General features: G+C 44.8%; 1 protein-coding gene across 1 annotated transcript in view; it reads right to left on the bottom strand.

The window, feature by feature from the left end:
• SHISA3 (shisa family member 3) overlaps positions 1 to 17767 on the bottom strand; it is a 56729-nt gene extending 38962 nt beyond the window's left edge. Inside the window, exon 1 of the mRNA XM_073583437.1 lies at positions 17001 to 17767. Coding sequence (XP_073439538.1) covers positions 17001 to 17265 — 265 coding nt within the window. The 5' untranslated portion in view covers positions 17266 to 17767. The remainder of the gene's footprint in view (positions 1 to 17000) is intronic.
• Positions 17768 to 19527: the final 1760 nt, after the last annotated feature.

Raw genomic sequence — 19527 nt, 5'->3', positions numbered from 1 at the left:
TATCCACGGTGAGCGCATCACTGGTTTCCCTGCGGCCATCTTCCTGATGATGCTAATGAGGGCTTTGAGCCTTTGACTAGCTGATGGGGCTTTAGCTGCCCCACACTAGTCAGCCCTCTCTCCATGTTATCAATCACCATTGCTTCTGCAAATTTAGCGCATGCATGCTGCACTTTCTGGCAGTATCGCTGCATCTCTGCAGCCAGATGTACACTTCCCAGCATCAGGGGCGCGCACTGAACATGACCGAATTCTATCTTCTAAATTTCTGGATATGTGCAGTGCGCGCCTCTGAAGCCGAGAAGCGTACACCTAGCTTCAGAGATGCAGTGACGCTGCCAGAATGGGCGGTGTGCATGCGCTAGATTTACATGAGTGGCAATGATGCTACTTGTGGGAATTATGCAAAGAGGGCTGACTAGTCTTGGGCAACTAATGCACCATTGATTAGTCAAAGCCCAATTTAGCATAGGAAAAGGGGACATTATAAATGCTTTTTTTATACCTTGTTTTCACTCAATAACGTTATACAGGGCTGGTTAGGCAGAGAATTTTCTCCTACATAGGTGAATGCTGCTGGGTTGGAGGACATGGGGGACCTGATAGGTTCCCTTTAATATTGTCCCATCTAAATTGGCCTTAATAGTGATGGGCGAGTATACTCGTTGCTCGGGTCTCTCCGCGCATGCTCGGGAAGTATCCGAGTATTTTGGCGTGCTCGTAGATTTCGTTTTCGTTGTCTCAGGTGTATGATTTGCGACTGCTAGACAGCTTGAATACATGTGAGGAATGCCTGTTTGTTAGGTAATTCCCATATGTATTCAGCCTGTCTACAAGTAGCAAATCATGCAGCTGAGACGACGAAAACTAAATCTCCGAGCACGCCAAAATATTTGGAAATCACCCGAGCACGCCAAAATACTCGGAGATCACCCAAGCATGCCAAAATACTCGGAGATTACTCGAGCATGCTCGGAGAGACCCAAGCAACGATGCTACTCGCCCATCACTAGGCCTTAGCCCTTTGCCAACATTGGTTGTGCTGATGCCTCTTTGTCGGGTCCGTATATATGATGCAAGTTTCTTGTTGTATTAGGGAATGTGTCACTAGTGGACCCAGGAAGAAAAAGGCCCCTGTTCAAGAACAGTAAATGGGCCTTTTGCTGTCTAATAGCTCATCATAATGCACAATTCCACTTGCTTTAGAGGTGAAAATGAGGCCCCCTTCCTCATAGGCCCCGTTACAGTTGCACCAATGAGATGTCCTGTTCTGCTATGTGTACAAGGCATCTTTTAGAAGTCAGTGTACCTGTATCATTATTGAAGCAGAAGACGCTTCAAAAAAAACCTCAGCCGTGTTTTGTCCTAACACATTTTGTCATCTTTTTCGCCTGTTTTTGTGGTGGTTTTTGCAGTTGACATTTTTTTTAAATCGTATATTATATAGTGGCCTGAAGAATGCTCAGGTCACGACTTTCAGCCACTTCACAGCTTTCGATGTCTGAAGCAGTTAAAAGAAGTTGCAAAAGACAAAATATATGAACAGCAAATGGTTTTGACATCACGGTGCACGTTTTTTATTTTTAATGTTTTGTAAAGTGGCTAATGGCCGTGTAATCTATGGGAGGTATGTGTCACAGGGATGGCTGCTCCCTGTGATGTAACCCGGAGTATTTTTCTTTAGTGCACATAAGCACTAGGATGTTGTTTAGTGCACCTGGGTCCGTGTTGCTGGTAATTATGAGAGATGGGCGGGTCTGGCTACCCACATACCTCACCTGTGGGTGTGGTTACAGCCTACATAATGGAGGCTGTTGTTTGGCACATGGTCTGTGTGTTGGGAGGGAGAAGCCTTCCTGTGTGTGGGGCTCCAGAATGAGCCTGCATGCTGGACATTGCCCAGCCTGTGTGTTCACAAGCCTGAGGGAGCAGAACGTGGCTAAGGACATTTTGGTGTTGTTTTGCCTGCTCTGAAGGTCGTTTACCGTTTGTTGTTGCTTAGGGGTTAATGAAGTAAATAAACCTGTACAGACTTTTTAAAGAAACGCGCCTCCTGTTTTCCTCCTGCCGCATTTGAGTGACTACAACCCCTACAAAAATATTCAGAATTGAGAGTCCTCAGTGGTTGATACCTTTTAAGGGCTAACTGAAAAGATGGTAACACATTGCAAGCTTTCGAGACTACTCAGGTCTCTTCATCGGGCATTGACTAATACAAAATCTGAAGAGTCCAGTTGGACCAGTTACATCAATTAAGGAATTTACTTCTAAGACTATGTGGGGGCATCACAACACATTAGGAGACCCCAATAATAGGACAATAAAACATCCAGACTCCTTATCTATGAACTGGTCCAATATTTATGTTTCTCCCTCTCCCATAATGATAGTTCTGCTTCACGTCACTTGTCTTATCTATTGCATTTTTTCTGTGCTGTATTGTGCATAAATATGTGACTCTTCAGATTTTGTATTAGTCAATGCCTGATGAAGAGACCTGAGTAGTCTCGAAAGCCTGCAATATGTTACCATCTTTTCAGTTAGCCCTTAAAAGGTATCAACCACTGAGGACTCTCAATTCTGAATATATTTCTATCTACTGGCTAACACGGTACAAAGATATACATCTTTCCTGTACAACCCCTACAGTTTTTTAGATAATTTTTCAGGCAGGTTCCAAGTGGAGACCCCCTGAAAAAGAGGCCATGTGCACATACCCTTACACAACCAGTGTGGCGCCCCTGAGGGTTCAGTCGCCACAGAGGTACTGCACCTCCTCCTGTGGTGTAGTATCCCACATCCCAGGTAAGATGGGGACACCTGACCAGACTCCAGCACCTGCACCCAGCACAGAAACCTTAGAACAGCAGAGCACCCTCTATGGCCCCTGCTTGGTTCATGAAGGGTGCTGGGAGGTGGGTGGAGCTTAGTTTGCATTAGAGGGGGAAAGCTGACAGGACGTTAGGTCAGATCCCCAGAGAGGGGGATGGAGTGAGAGGACGTATATGCAGCAGCCTCCTGTGAGCTGGAGCTGCTGGCAAGGAAAGAGAGAAAGAGAAAGATCATTTCTTCAGAAGAAAGATAGAAGAGGACTGAACGTTAGGATGAGAGAACTGGGAATTATGGCTAGAGAAGAGCCCTTCCCTAAGTAAATGCACCAAAGCCCGGGCGCCGGTATCCGAGGCTGTGTGTGATACTAATGATTCTACAGCAGAAACTGGAGGAATAAATGTTGTGACCACTTTATTCCCACCTAAGACTCGACAACACAGCAGTAACGTGTGTGAACCGGGACATGATTGTAAGGAGTTCCCGAAGTAGGCTACAACTGCCTGTCATGCGAATGGAGTTCTAAGTAACAGCAAGAAAGAGGAACTTGAGTGTAATTCACAACTACAAGTACTTCAGATTAGTGCTAGTAAGGAAACGTTCAGAAAAGGCACACGGAAGGGAGTGCTGGAAAGGTGTATTCCATCTGCCTGGGAGTTGGCTGAGCCCCTGACCTGGAGGACACAGCACAGAAGCGAGCACCTGTCTATGCCAGAAACATGAGTAAAGCTTTGGAACTGCATTCAGCTGTGTCATTGCCTTCTTCCTGCATCTAACTACTCAGCACTGCTACATCTCTGTGCCCAACACAACACCATCTACCTCAACATCTACTACTGCTGCCCTGGGACTACAGCTCTGCCTGTGGAGAGCTATTACATCTTTGCTGCACCACACCATCTTTCCCAGAGGATCTGCACTGCAGCACTGGTCCCCTTCTGACCAGATACCACAGGTGGCGTCACGAACTTATCCATACATAAACTTTATTCAATCCACCTATTTTACATGGACACCCAGGGCCACGGACCGGGTCACTACCACCACAACAGATCCCCTAAAAGACACTGGCCCGGTACCGAGTAAGAACCCCACTTGCCCTGGGGTTGATCCACCAGCACCTGCCTCTAACATCAGCGAGTGGAGCTGAGCTGCTTCTACTGCTGTTAACCCCTTACAGAGGACATTTCACGACATTTTTTATAATGTAATGGTAATTACAGAGTGGAATAAAATGTTTTTTGTTTTTTTTTTTTGTTAAATTCCGCATCTCTGTTGCGGAGATATTAGCCATCAGATAGTGTTTACTTCTCCCTGTATGATGCTGACCAAATATAAGCAGGAATCAACACGCCAAGGAAGGAAGAACACGTGACCACCATAGCTTAGGGGAGATTTCTCAGTGTGTGAGATGTATTCACACTCATGTCTGCTGTGCACAAGCAACCTGTGCTCACTCTGCGAGATCAGAGTTGTTATTATATGTCCAACAGCAGTCTGTTCTGGGCTACTCCTGTATGAGATGTCATTTTATTTTTTTATTTTTGATCACTTAAAACAAATACTATACAGATTTGGTTCAACGTAATTGTACTAACCTGGAGAATCACATTGCAAGGTCATGAACACTGTAAAAACAAACCCAAAAATCAATTGCAGAAATACGTTTATTTTTTGTGGTGGACTTTCACCGCTTTTGGATTTTTTATTTCCAGTACCTTGTTAAAATTTTGGCTAGTCTGATTCTGCAGTCATGTATTGTTTTATTCCATAAACCCCTCTCATCTTGCTCACAGACATCATTAGAGAGGACGGATTGGACATGATTACAGGGTTTGTTTGTAGTTTGTAACCATAGGGATACATGGCACAGTGGCTCAGTGGTTAGCACTGTATGGTGGCATAGTGGTTAGCATTGTTGCTTTGCAGCACTAGGGTCCTGGATTCAAATACCACCAAGGACAACATCTGCAAGGAGTTTGTATGTTCTCCCCATGTATGCGTGAGTTTCCTCTGGGTTCTCCGTTTTCCTCTAACACTCCAAAGACATATGACACGCCCCAGAGACCGTGGGATACTCGGCGCTGGGTCCGTTAACTTCAATGGGAAATGTCTCCGTCGCAGTGACCGGTCTGTGGCCTCAAGCGGTCATGTAAAAGGGGTAGAATTGAATGGGAAATAAAGTTTATGAAGTGATTTGTGACGCCACCTGTGGTTTCTGGTCAGATTGACCAGCGCTGCAGTGTTGCTTCTCTGGGACAGATGTTGTGGTGCAGCTGAGATGTAGAAGCTCTCCACAGGTAGAGCTGTAGTCCCAGGGCAGATGAAGTGAGTTGGTAGATGGTGAGGAAGTGAGGAGTGGAGAATGTAGCAGAGCTGGGTGTGAGGCGCGGAAAGTACGTGAAAGACACAATTGCATGTAGTTCAATGGGCTTTACTCACAGTTCTGGTGCACACAGATACCCGCTTCAATACTGTGTTCTCCAGGTGAGGGGTCCAGCCAACTTCCAGATAAAATGAAATGCACCTTTCCAGCTTTCACGGTCAGTGTGTGCCTTTCCTGGCCGTTACCAAACAATTTGCTGCATAAACTGATTCCTTCCACTCCAGCACTTCACTCCAGCAGCTGCGAATCCTGTTCCGACAATGCCTCACCGTTTCTGTGATTCTATATAGTGCCTTTCCAGTCGGACTAACTGTGGTTAGGGGGCGCTGGTCCATAAAGTAGCCGAAGCTGTCGGCTTGCTAGTGGCACCCTGAAGAATGCGATCTAGGCTAGGGGCCGTTCCCTTTGTGACCAGTCTGGTTCCTTCCTCCACCTGACGACGGTCAGCGTGGAACGAGACCTATGGGATACACTTTCCAACCGTGTCTCTAGAAGAACCAATCCTTCCAATGGAGAACCTTCCGTTTAAGTCCACTTCGTCCGGCAACTCCTGGTGCAAGTCAGGAGCTGCGCAGAACACGTCTGTCTACTTCCCTCCCTCTGAGGGAACTAACCTTGCTTTCTATCCTAAGATTCTCCCTCCTAAACTACGCTCCGCCCACCTCCCAGCACTCTTCGTGTTCCAAGCAAGGAGCTATAAAGGGTGCTCTGCTACACTACTGGTGTGTGTGGGATGTGGGTGTTGGAGTCTGGCCGGGTGCACTCACCTTATCTGGTTGTGGGATACCACACCTCTGGGTGAGGTGTGCAGTACCTCTGTGGTGACTGGACCCTCAGGGGTGCCACACATACGGATAAGGAGTCTAGATTAATAGGGATAATGATGAAGGTGTCTTTATTACGTTGCAGAATTAATGGAGCTGTATAACACCATAATGGGCCTGTGATCATCTTTTCACATCTCAGACATGTAACCTCCTGATGAACCTACAATAAGGAGAAACGCGTCGAGACAGAGAGGAAACCATTCTAACAAGCAATCAATGATAAGTCATCAACTTTGTTAATCATTATGATGGGCTCTCCTTGCACTTTTATCATTATGTTTAAATAAGAAGAGAAAGTGAGAGCCAACATTGAGCGAGACCGTTGCATATCTAGGGTGCCAAACTCTGTGGCTAGTCAGTATCAGCCTAGGCATGTATCCAGGGTCTCATCGGTTTATTCAGGTGTGACCTGGGACATTATGTCCATCCAGTATTTCTGATTTTTTTTTATATTTATAAGCTCATTACCTATAAGTCCATCAGATTTTCCATGTATATTACTGAGTAGAGGCACATGGTATATGAGGGTATAGGACATTCAGAAGCAATATCTTGTATATGTCTACTGGACTCATCCACTGATTCTGGATATCACTGCGTTTCTGCATAAATCAGATGTTTGGTCATCCAGACATAGTGTCTTACCTTTCACTCCCACTGCATGACGTTTGGGGTTTTTTTAATAGAGGTTAATAAATATTGTTTTATGGGTTTATATGTTCACCTTAATACTAAGAAACGCCATAGGAATGATAGTTGTATGAATGTTCCTCAGTTCTTTGCACCCCTCTCATGCAACATTAGAATAGGACCCCGCAGTGCGGCTCCCAACAGGGTAAATAGGCTTGGATGATACCGGCGGCGTGGCGGCCATTTTCAGGGTGAATGTGCCATGGTATCAGCAGTAAAATTGTTTGCTCATTCGTCACTGCTTTTAGGTTTGGTCTTTGTCTGCATGGAGCAGCCGAATCATAAGACCCCTCTTGTAAGCTGCTGGGAATTGTGTAAGCCTGTTTTTGGATCAGACCTTGTTCAGCCATTTTATAATCAAGACTTTTCACAAAGTTTCTTTTTATTTATTTTTGATGCATTTGGGACAATAAAACTTAGAAATATATTGTCACAGTTTCTTACATTTTACTTATGTGTATTCATGTATTTATACTTGTTCCAAACTCCTGTATATATCAATAGTGAATTTTAAAATTGTTACCTCCAAGCATTCTTGTCCTCTTTCTCTCTTAAGAGGGTATTAAAGTACCCAGAGGATCATTGCATGACCTATAGGAACCCCTACTCCAACTTGGCACTCTCCACAATGAGAAACTCTACCACTTAAGCCTCCAATACACATTTGACTAACGTTGGTCAATCCTGCCAATAACGACGGTTTCGGAAGACAGTCAATAAGTATCGGAGCTCTGGACAGTTGATTGTTGGGGGAGATAAGGATCCGGCATGTCCTATATCGAACTGATGATTCTTTGGTTCATTTGGAGATATGCCTACTCTCTCAGGAGTGCTAGTCAGAGCAAGAAAATGCCACATGTGGTGGTTTTAATTACAGCAGGATCCTACCTACCCATAAATACAGGCTTTACTGATAGAGGTGTCCGCTACTTCCTACAGGTGGCGCTATAGAGTTCAAGTCCTCTTTTTCTCAGAAGAGGCAATTTGCATATTAAATTTCCCAGAGGAGCACTGCACAGCGAATAAGCCTCGTTACCTTGACACTCCAGAGCTGGTATGTCACTCTCCACAAGGAGAAACCTTACCCCTTAGACCTCAGTCCAGAGCCTCTCACCTAGCCAAATCAGTTCTCAAACTTTGCGCTGATGAGGTCCAATAGCCCAAAACACCGTGTCTTCAAATTGACATTTTGATTTGGCTTTTATCCTAAGTCATATTGCAAGACTCGATAAAGGGTCGATTGTGACTTGTAGGATCGCTACTTCCAACAGGAGGCGCTATAGAGTACAAGTCCTCTTTTTCGCTGAAGAGGCAATTTGCACATTCACCCAGGAATTCAGACTTCAACCTGAGAGAGATATTTACATTAGATATGTAGGGACCCATCAGTTTTGAGACCACCTTGATGTTTGTTGATGGGCTTACATGAATTGGCCAAATTATGTGCTAAGCGTCTCATTTTTTCTAGTATTCAGAAGCAGTATTGCTATTCATATTTCATATATTTCACATTGACATGCTTTAGCACTACAGAGTGCAGCTTTTTTTGTATATTTTGTATGGGAAAGCCAGCTGAGATAGCTGCCAGTCAACAGTCATCTACTGTATGTAATGTGCTGTAGACCACCTGTCAGAGACCTCTCACCCAGTCAAACTCGATAAAGAGCAAAAAAACCCCGAAATATGTGTCTGCAAATGGAGTGTCTGGTTTGGCTTCTGAATCCTAAAGTGGTAAGGCTTGGAGGGTCGAAATTGACTTTTAGGATTGCTACACACACCCAATCTATGACGCTCTAGTCCTCTTCCTCTCTGAAAGACTATTTGTAAACTCCTGTATACTAATTCATGCTGGGCAATTGTTAATTGCATTTTTAAGAGTCCAGGGAAGTTAATAACCTCAAGATTATTATGCACAGACATACCCATGACTCACTCCCACTCACTGTACGCAGCCAGCGAACTGTTTTACCGATGGCCCCTGTAGGCCGGCTGGTAATAAGGCCATTAGTGTTTGGATATATGTTATAGGTGCATAATAAAAGGATATTATTGTATGAAATTCAATCTAACATTATCAGGCATAGTGCTACTTCTGTCACAGAGCTTAAAATTAATGGCCTTTTGCACTGTACATATTAAAATGCACTTCAGACAGGGCATAACCGGGGGTCCGCTGGGACGAGTTTGCTGTGAAGTATTGTACAGGAGGTCTGGGTATAGTGTTACAGGCCTCACCCTAGGTAATTTGGTTGGAGCAATACACATTGCTGCACAAGAGATTCTATGCATTGCTTAGCTCAAGTGGTTTTACAGAAATTTACGACTGACTGAGGCTGTGCCAAGGGCGCACAAAGAAAAGATTATTATTTTTTTTCCTGGATGACTTTTAGGATTTAGATCAAGATATAAAAATATACTGTAGTAGCATAAATACGAGTAAGAAATCCATGATACAGGGGGGATGCATTTCTCTGATAGAGGAGTGCACTGTAAGCACAAGTAGCAGAGCCGAATTTGTCAATTAACTCTTTGGGGTTGGACGGATTGTGCGCAGTGATCTAACTCTCCGAGCGATTTTACTGTAGATGTGGGAGAAGGTCCTGTGACGGCCGTCTGCGAATCTGGGCTGCAGTATGGACAGCACCCTGAGTAACCCCGAGACCCTTAACCCCTATTCAGGGATCTGGAATTGTAGCAAGGCCCAGGGGGTAGCTGTCTGGTGGAGCAGTGGACCAGAGCAGGATGGCCGCCAAGGGGTCAAAACTAAAACCCGTAATCAAGGTCAGGAGGCAGGAGTCGGAGGCCGGAGGGCAGCAGAGGCACGAAATCAGCAGACAGAAGGAGAGTCAAAAGTCCAGGCGAGGGTCACTAAAACCAGGAGGGCAGCAAGGTACAGAATCAGCAGGCGGAAGGAGAGTCAGGAATCCAAGCGAAGATCAGCGTCAAAAAATCGGAAGAGAGGCGGAGGTACAAAAACAGCAGGCAATAGAATGATCAGAAATCCAGGCTGAGGTCAGAGTTTTCACTATAGCAAATTACAAAGTAGTACGCAGGGGAACCAAGAATATATCCGGCGGCTTGCAAGACCAGTCCCAAGGTATTTGAGGGATCAGGTCCTCCCTCACAGGTTCCTGGACTGATGATGTAATTAGGACCGCCCCCAGGACCAGGCCAGATGGAGATGCAGTAAGCCCTACATGACTGACAGAGGGGCGGAGCCTGCGCCCACCAGATGCCTGCACAGGAGCCACTTCTCTGTCACCACCCTCACCCTGGAGCGAACCACGGCGCCTCCCAGTGGCTGAGGCAGGAACAGCCGTCCCTGAGTCCGACGGAGACTTGACGGTCCAGCGCCTCCTAGTGGCCGAGACCGGAACCGCAGGCCCCGAGTCTGGTGGTGACGTGTCAGTCCGGCGCCTCCTAGTGGCCGAAGCCGGAACAGCAGGCCCTGAGTCTGGCGGCGACGTACCAGTCCGGCGCCTCCTAGTGGCCGAAGCCAGAACAGCAGGCCCTGAGTCTGGCGGCGACGTGACAGGTCCTATGTAACAGCACAAATAACAAACCATCATTTCACAGTGCATAGAGCTGTGACACATGACAAACTCCACTCTGCTGTTTATGTGAGAAGTCATAGAATTACTACTGAAAAGAGGAATAAATCTAATAAAGGGCGCAGTTAGACGGCTGTATAAATCGGACTGAGATCGGACTGTGCGCGGACCGGCTGCGCAGTGTGATCCAATTTAAACAGCTGTCTGGCTGCACTACCTACATATAGTAATTGGTTACTGAGACATTGTTCTTCCCCTTAGGCCTCATTCAGATATCCTTTTTTTCACAGCCAGAACATGGACCCATTATAGTCTATGGGGCTATTCACATATCTATCCCTTTTGTCCAAAAAACAAAATGAAGAGACGTCCATTTTTTATCTCATGCATGAATCAAATTTTCCAAAAGCAAATTAATTGGTCTGTGAAAAAATGGACAGCACCAGATGGCATGCGTGTGCCATGGAGTGCTGTTTGTTTTTTAGCATCTAAGGCCCAGTTCAGACGAGTGTATGCAAAATTGTCCATTTTTTCATCCTGAAAAAAAAAGTGACATTTTTTACATCCATTTGGTGTTCAATTTGTCCGATGTGATATCTGTATCAAAAGTCAAAAGAACACAGGAAAAGAAACAACTTTGTAATATATATCAGCAGAGATATTTTCTTCTTTCTCCTCTTGGATGGTTCTTTCACTGTAAATTTGTGGTTAAAATCTAGAAAATCTGTGTTCAGTGGACACAGATTTTTCCTTTACTGAGATAGGAGATGAACGTTGGTGCTTTTAAAATTCTATAGAGAAGGGGAGGAGGAGCTAGAACAAAACCTTTTAGGAATAGTAGGGTCTCAATATTATTATTTAAATCCAAGAGAAAAAAAATACCTCTAAGAATTAACTTTTATTGATATAAATGCAGTATATTAAAAATCAATGTTTTATTAAAAAATGGTGCAATGTAAAAGTATACGGGCCAACAGGGAATAAATATAGTAACCTAATATAAAGGCTAATCTCTCCCTAGAAGAGCCCTAAGGAATCGCCCTACTTGTCAGAGGAGATTGGCACCCTGGTTGTAGACATGATGGCGCCCCACTCAACGTCGGTAGTCTAAAGGCCCAAGTGCACCCTTGACATACTAAATACACTGAAAAATACACAAAAATCACACACATACATAGAAAAAAAAATTCCGCAAGGTACCCCTAATATAGAGACCAAATGGTCTCATAGGAAGGTAGATAAATATCTCAAAATCTTATATTGCTATATGTCATCTAAAAGGGGATGTAGCCAGAAATGTGTAATCACAAGAATAACAACTTGATTTCATCCTCAGTGATGTAACAAAAAGGACTTGGGCAGATGTATAAATACCCTAAATAGTAAGTCCTGTTCGTCTGAAGATGGAGGCCACCACTAGCTGTGGTTCAGACAACCATTAGAATAACAGGGGAATAACTGTTTTGCAGATCTCAATATGGTAGCAATCCAATAGCAGAAAAAAATAGTTCCCTCTTGTTCTCAAACATAGAAAAGCAATAATGTGGGTCCAGTGATAAAGATAAATATTAAATCGCCATAAAGAGTTGTCCCACAAAGTTGTGGTGCTTATCACCAGCCACATACAGCATTGATCTCGGCCAAGGGGGACATTGGAGCCCTCAACCCGGGATCCCCTGATGAACCCTTGCATCTTTTAAGGGGAAAACACGTCGGGAACAAGAGGGAGGCTGATAAGTACCACAACTTTGTGGGAAAACTATGGCGATTTAATATTTATCTTTATTATGGGAAAGTCTGTATTCACTAAATACAGATATTACCCATCAATTTATAATTGTGAGAATGAAAGATCAGTACTGGAGGAGAAAGAAGTGGATATCTCTGAAAAAATATATCACAAAAATTCTTATTTTCACATGCAGTATTGATTTATGGAAAAAAATTAAAATGACGGTTACTGTTTTTACAGGACTCCTGCTGTCCAGGCCTACTGAGGATGAAATGTGAGCTGGAGAAAGCAGCTGGTGTAAAACACTGGAGGTAAGACTGGATCCCAATAAGTTGAAGATGGATTTAGATAGATAGATAGGACCTGGTCAATGACCTGAAGAGAGCTGGGACCACAGTCTCAAACATTACCATTAGTAACACACTACTCAGTCATGGATTAAAATCCTGCAGGAAACACACCTGCTCCCCCTGCTCACGCCAGCACATGTCCAGGTCCATTTGAGGTTCGCCAATGAGCATCTGGATGATCCAGAGGAGGCATGGGAGAAGGTCATGTGGTCAGAAGACAACAAAATAGAACTTTTTGGTATCAACTCCACTGGCCATGTTTGGAGGAAGAAGAAGGATGAGTACAACCCCAAGAACACCATCCCAACTGTGAAGGATGGTGGGGGGAAACATCATACTTTTTAGGTGCTTTTCTGCAAATAGGACAGGAGGACTGCAACGTATTGAAGGGAGGATGGATGTGGTCATGTATTGCGACATTTTGGAAAACAACCTCCTTCTCTCAGTAAGAACATTGCAGATGGGTCGTGGCTGGGTCTTTCACCATGACAATGAGCCGAAACACACAGTGTTTCTAGAGTGGCCTAGAGTCTCCAGATCTGAACCCAATAGAAAATCTTTGGAGGGAGCTGAAACTCAAGGTTGCCCAGCGACAGCCCCAAAACCTGAAAGATCTGGAGAAGATCTGTATGGATGAGTGGGACAAAATCCATGCTGCAGTGCGTGCAAACTTGGTCAAAAACTACAGGAAACGTCTGCCCTCTGTAATTGCAAACAAAGATTTTTGTACCAAATATTAAGGTCCATTTTTCTACTATATCAAATACTTATTTCATGTCATGCAATAAAATGCAAATCAATTATTTAAAAATCATACAATGTGATTTTTTTTTTCAGATTCTGTCTCTCACAGGTGAAGTGTATCTACGATAAAAATTACAGAGCTCTCCATTTCTGTTGGTGGGGAAACTTGCAAACTCGGCAGTGTATCAAATGCTTATTTTTCCCACTGTATATATCCAAAAAATGATGAAGGCAGCACTCCAAAAGTCCAACATTCAGTGGTTTATTGACCCAGGTCAATAAACCACTGAATTTTGGACTTTTAGAGTGCTGCTTTCATCTTTTTTGGATATGTATTTAGGTTTGGGTTTGCCTGGTAGGTTTTGCACCCACCTATATATTTTTGACTCTGCTATATATTTTGGTATTTAGATAGAAAAATGATTTGATGGATGGATAGTAAATAGATAGATAGTAGATACTGTAGATATATCGATATATAGAGTCATAGATACAATTGATGATAGATAGATAGATAGATAAAATTGATAGATAGATAAATAGAAGAATCATTGCTTGAGATTCCAAATAAACCCTTTTCGATTGCTCCTAACATTTAGTGAATGTGATTTACAATGTTATCTGAGTCACCGATCATTATAGACCTACACACGTGTCTACCAATCTTGTAAGGTTATGTTTACATGACATGGATTTCCCTTCCAGATTTTCAGGCAAAATCCCGGCAGCGTATTACAGTAGCAGCCAAATGGATGCGTTTACACCAGATTTGATCTAAACGCGACAGAACAAAAAAATCAGCTGCGGAAATTGACCTACAGTTCAGATTTTAATGCTACATTTATCCTGTGGATTTCTGGTGCGGACTGCAATGTGTATGACAACATCCACTAGAAATCACAGACTGATGCACAGCACATGTGACACATGTAGAATTCGTAGCAGATTTTGATGCAGAAGAATTTGCAGAAGAAAGTTTTTACTTGTGAACATCTCCTAAATGTTCTACGAATTAATTATCTTTCTTGGCAGGATTACCAGTAGAGGAGGGCTATTACGTATGACATATTGGCTACTTTGGATACTTGGCAGTAATACAATGATTTCACGCTAAATATTGGTTATTTATTATTTTGTTGGAAAATCTACACTTCTATACTAGGAGTCTCTCGGTACCTACTGCATGTTATTACTGGTGCCCTGCCTTCCACCAGCCATACTGGTAACAGTGTAACCGTCAGGACTGACAATCTGATAAATCCCTTCTGCAATGTAGTTTGTCACTGAGTTTCCCTTTTTTGCTATGTCCATCGTATTAGGCTGGAAATAGATGCAATGATTCGACCGTGTGTGTGTAGTGTCGCATTGCGCAACATTGTAATGTTGGTGTCACATCGCAACATCTCATCTAATTATTTCCTGTGGAGTCACATTACACGACCTACCGCTGACTGCAAAACAGAGTCACATTACACCCTGCGACCTACCGCCGACTGCGAAACAGTCACATTACACCCAGCGACCTACCGCCGACTGCGAAACAGAGTCACATTACACCCAGCGACCTACCGCCGACTGCAAAACAGTCACATTACACGCTGTGACCTACCGCCGACTACAAAACAGAGTAACATTACACCCTGCAACTTACTGCCGACAGCGAAACAGGATCACATTACACCCAGCGACCTACCGCCGACTGAAAAACAGTAACATTACACCCAGCGACCTACCACCAACTGCGAAAGAGAGTAACATTACACGCTGTGACCTACCGCCGACAGCGAAACAGGATCACATTACACCCAGCGACCTACCGCCGACTGCGAAAACAGAGTCACATTACACCCAGCGACATACGGCTGACTGCGAAACAGAGTCACATTACACCCAGCGACCAACCGCCGACTGCGTAACAGAGTCACATTACACCCAGCAACCTATCGTCAACTGCAAAACAGAGTCACATTACACCCTGAAACCTACCGCCGGCCGACAGCGAAAGAAGATCACATTACACCCAGTGACCTACCGCCGACTGCAAAACAGAGTCACATTAGACCCTGCGACTTACTTCCAACTGAGAAACAGTCACATTACACCCAGCGAACTACCGCCGACTGCAAACAGAGTCACATTACACCCAGCGACATACGGCTGACTGCAAAACAGTCACATTACACCCTGCGACCTATCACCAACTGTGAAACAGTCACATTACACCCTGAAACCTACCGCCGACTGCGAAACAGTCACATTACACCCTGCAACCTACCGCAGACTGCGAAATAAAGTGACATTACACCCAGAGACCTACCGCCGACTGCAAAACAGTCACATTACACCCAGTGACCTACCACCGACTGCAAAACAGTCACATTACACCCAGTGACCTACCACCGACTGCAAAACGGAGTCACATTACACGCTGTGACCTACTGCCGACTGCAAAACAGAGTAACATTACACCCTGCAACTTACCGCTGACAGCGAAACAGGATCACATTACACCCATCGACCTACCGCCGACTGCAAAACAGTCACATTACACCCAGCGACCTACCACCGACTGCAAAACGGAGTAAGGCTGGAGTCACACACAACGAATAAAAAATCGGTCCCATTTTAACGATACGAAATCGCACAAAGAATTCTTGTCCAGGGATCCGTCTGTCATCCCATTTTCCGGCGATGAACCGATTTTATTCGCATCTAAGCATCAAATTTACATCCAATGTCAATGCCTGATGCTCTTTCCTGTTGACCTGGAGAAGTCTTGCGATTTAATCGCAAGTCACACATGTGGTGCGTTTTCATGCTGCGATTGTCTCGGTCCGAGGAACGGATCAGATAAAAAAACGCATGATGGGAGCAGCACCATAGAATAACATTGGGATGAATGCAATGCGATTTTTTTATTGCATTGCATTCATCCGATTTAATCGCTAGTGTGACTCCGGCCTAACATTACACCCTGCGACTTACCGCTGACAGCAAAACAGGATCACATTACACCCAGCGACCTACCGCCGACTGCGAAACAGTCACATTACACCCAGCGACCTACCGCCGACTGCGAAACAGTCACATTACACCCAGCGACCTACCGCCGACTGCGAAACAGTCACATTACACCCAGCGACCAACCGCCGACTGCAAAACAGTCACATTACACCCAGCGACCAACCGCCGACTGCAAAACAGTCACATTACACCCAGCGACCAACCGCCGACTGCAAAACAGTCACATTACACCCAGCGACCTACCGCCGACTGCAAAACAGTCACATTACACCCAGCGACCAACCGCCGACTGTGTAACAGTCACAATGTTTTTCATTGTGCAATTTTTTGTGACAAATGTTGCTGCGTGAAACATGTCACCGTTTAGCCCCAGACTTATTGTTGCCAATAATTCATCATTTATTAGTATTATTTTAAAAATGTTGCCATTTGCATCCATTGTCATCAGAAAATAAAGTTTGCTGGGACTTTTAGTGCTCTAAGAGTATGTTCACACAGGGTGTTTTTGCAGCGTGTTTTTCTGTGTGAAAAACGCAGGTGTTGGCAGGAAAAACGCAGCATGTATTACATGCATTTTTCAGGATTTTTTCCCCCATTCATTTGAGTGGGTGAAAAACGCTGCAAAAATTTTGGAAAAACTGACATGCTGCAAATATAAAAAAAATGCATTGATGGTTTAAAAATGAAATGAAGTAAAACACAGCATGGGGGATGAAATTATGTTCATTATGATGGGATTGTAAAATATTGCATTTTTTTGCGCACAAAAAAAAATGAATAGAAAAAAAATGCTGCAAATACTCAATGTGTGAACAAGTCCTAAGAGGCGTTGATCACAGTACAGTGGTCCAGTGCATTGATACTCACGGGCAGTGACTCCAGTATTCTCCAGCTCCCTGTCATTGGTACAGCCGCCCTGCTCCAGTCTGGCATCTGACGCTGCGCAACAATAGCGCAGTGAGCACGACCCGCAACAGATAGTGGCGTCCGCAGTATCGAAATCCTCAGGACACTGGAAGCCTGCCTGGTAATTGCCAGCACCGTCCACCCATCCATGACAGTACTCCCCCTGGGCCCTGGCATTACCCCAAGTAAAGAAGGAAAGCATCAAGTAGCATCCCAGTAACTTCATAGTCACTCCACGGTGGCCAAACCAAAGAACAAAAAAAAGTTGTCACTTTGCGGAGAACTTATATCTGGATTTTCGAAAAATCACCCATTGAATTTGCACACAGGTCCATTTACATGGCAAGGATAGAAATGGAGGCAGGAGGGCATGAAGAGACTGGCAGATCATTCAGTCCAGAATCCTATCCAACATGTTGAAGGGGGTCTCCTGTTGGCATTACTGGGTGGCTCTGCTCTGGGTTTCCTATAGCCCCAGGGTTTGGGGGTCTCTGCTGCTGTTTTCTCTCATGTGCAGTCCGCCTCTGGTGGTCTCTGACTTCTGTATGGGCAGTGCAAACAGGAGCAGGTCACAATTCACAGAGCAACTTGCTGCTGAGTTCTTTGGAGATTCCAGTACTGAGCAGTGATTCCAGGTACTGACATAAGTGAGGCTTGCTGCAGCTCAGAGGGCTGGGGTCTATCTCAAGTTGGGGGCTGCTCCTGCCTTCTCTCATGTGAAGTCATTCTCTGGTGGTCTCCCTATGTGCATGTCTGGCAGCTTTGCTAGAGCCCCCCGGCTGTCACTCCCAGCCCCCAGGGTCACAAGGCAGCTAATGAGCGGGGCTCCCTGCCACTCACTACTAGCCATTGTCACCAATATAGAGGCTGAGCGGTGGCTTCCCCTGGGACTTGGCTCACAATGGCATCCGGCACACAAGCCCCCCTCATTACTCACAATTTATTTCTAAATGCAGCCTAATTTGACGTGGGTTTTTTTGCAGAAAGAAAAGAAACCTCATTCAATGCTGCGGGGGCACCTTCCTATACATTTACTGCCTAGACGAAAGAGTATACATATATATCGTATAAGGCCGATAGTGTGGTCGTTGGACTTGTGGCTCCTTTCTAGATGTTTAACTAATCCCTCGCATCCATTTATTATGGGCACTTGTAAATGAAAATAAAATTGGATGGAAACGCTAAATAATGAATTGGAATAATGTATTAGCGTGCGGGCGACCACCTGGTGCCAGATTCTCAGCAGGGATCCTGCCAGGTTGAATTTTCTGCTTTTCATTCCAAAGGATTTTCTTTGCGAGGAGTCTCCCCATATACTTGTTGGAGACGGTGGTAACAGGAGGTAATTAGCGCAGAGATCTTCATCGGAGGTCAATGTAACGTAGGGGTAGCGCCTCCGTTATTAATGGGCAAACTTTGCATTGCAAATCAGTTCACTGACCGAGAGCTGAGGAGTTGCAGGCGAAGAGTTTTATTTTAGGCCTTTGGAGACACCTGATAATATCCAGGGGCAGCGCCTGTCATTATTATTAGGGCTCATTTTCCTGCTGAATAAGCATGAAGCATTGCAGACCCGAGCAGAGGAAGCCAAGGGAAAAGCGACTGGTTGGTGATTCTGGATTTCTGTGTTTTTAGAGGGGGATTGGCAAAAATTTGCAACTAAGGGTGTCTGCAGAAGAGCGCATGAAAAATCCTCTGACTTGGACAATTTTTTTCTAATTTCATCACATTTTCATCCATGTGACATTTGTGTGTCTGTTTTTTTTACATCCGTGTGACGTCCATGTTCAATTCTTCATATCATTACATTAAAACATGTCCATGATCATGTGGCGCCCCTGAGGCTCAGTCGTCACAGAGGTACTGCACCTATCCCAAGTTAGGATAGGATATGGGTTGAACTAGATGGACTTAAAGTCTCCCTTCAACCTTAATTACTATGTTACTATGTTACTATGTCCCACCACCTAGGTAAGTTGGGAGCTCCTTTCCACACTCCAACACTCGCACCCCACACAACAGGGTAGTTCTGCACAACCACATTGAGGTGTCTCTCTCTTCCATTAGGAGTGCCTTGGTGGTTCCCTGCATGGAGCACTGGATGTGCTGGGAGGTGGGTGGAGTTGAGATCCATATAAAAGGTTGGGAAGGTTTAGAATTACAGATCAGTCTGGAGATCAGTCTGAGAGAGTTCAGTCTGGTGGGAGGTCAGTCTGTAGGACAGTCAGTCAGGTGAGTCTGAGGACGGGTCCGAGGAGAAGGAGTGCTGCAGCTGCCTCAGTGATCTGAGCCAGCTGGCACGGGAAAGGAACAGAAGGACGTAGAGTTGCAACCTAAGCTTCCATAAGAGAGAGAAGGAACAGTGCGGAACGAAGGAGTAGGAGAACAGAGAGGAGACATTGGTTGGAAGTGGAACCCTTCCTATAGGTTCTCAGCGCAAGGCCGGGGCCTGGTCCCCGAGGTTGTATGGACTCTTATGGTTCTGCAG

The sequence above is a fragment of the Dendrobates tinctorius genome, unplaced genomic scaffold (assembly GCF_039654945.1).
Source record: "Dendrobates tinctorius isolate UK_male_01 unplaced genomic scaffold, ASM3965494v1 ptg000079l, whole genome shotgun sequence".
Classification (NCBI taxonomy): domain Eukaryota; kingdom Metazoa; phylum Chordata; class Amphibia; order Anura; family Dendrobatidae; genus Dendrobates; species Dendrobates tinctorius.
The sequence above is the reverse complement of the archived record's forward strand: the minus strand, read 5'-3'. Positions and strand labels throughout refer to the sequence as shown.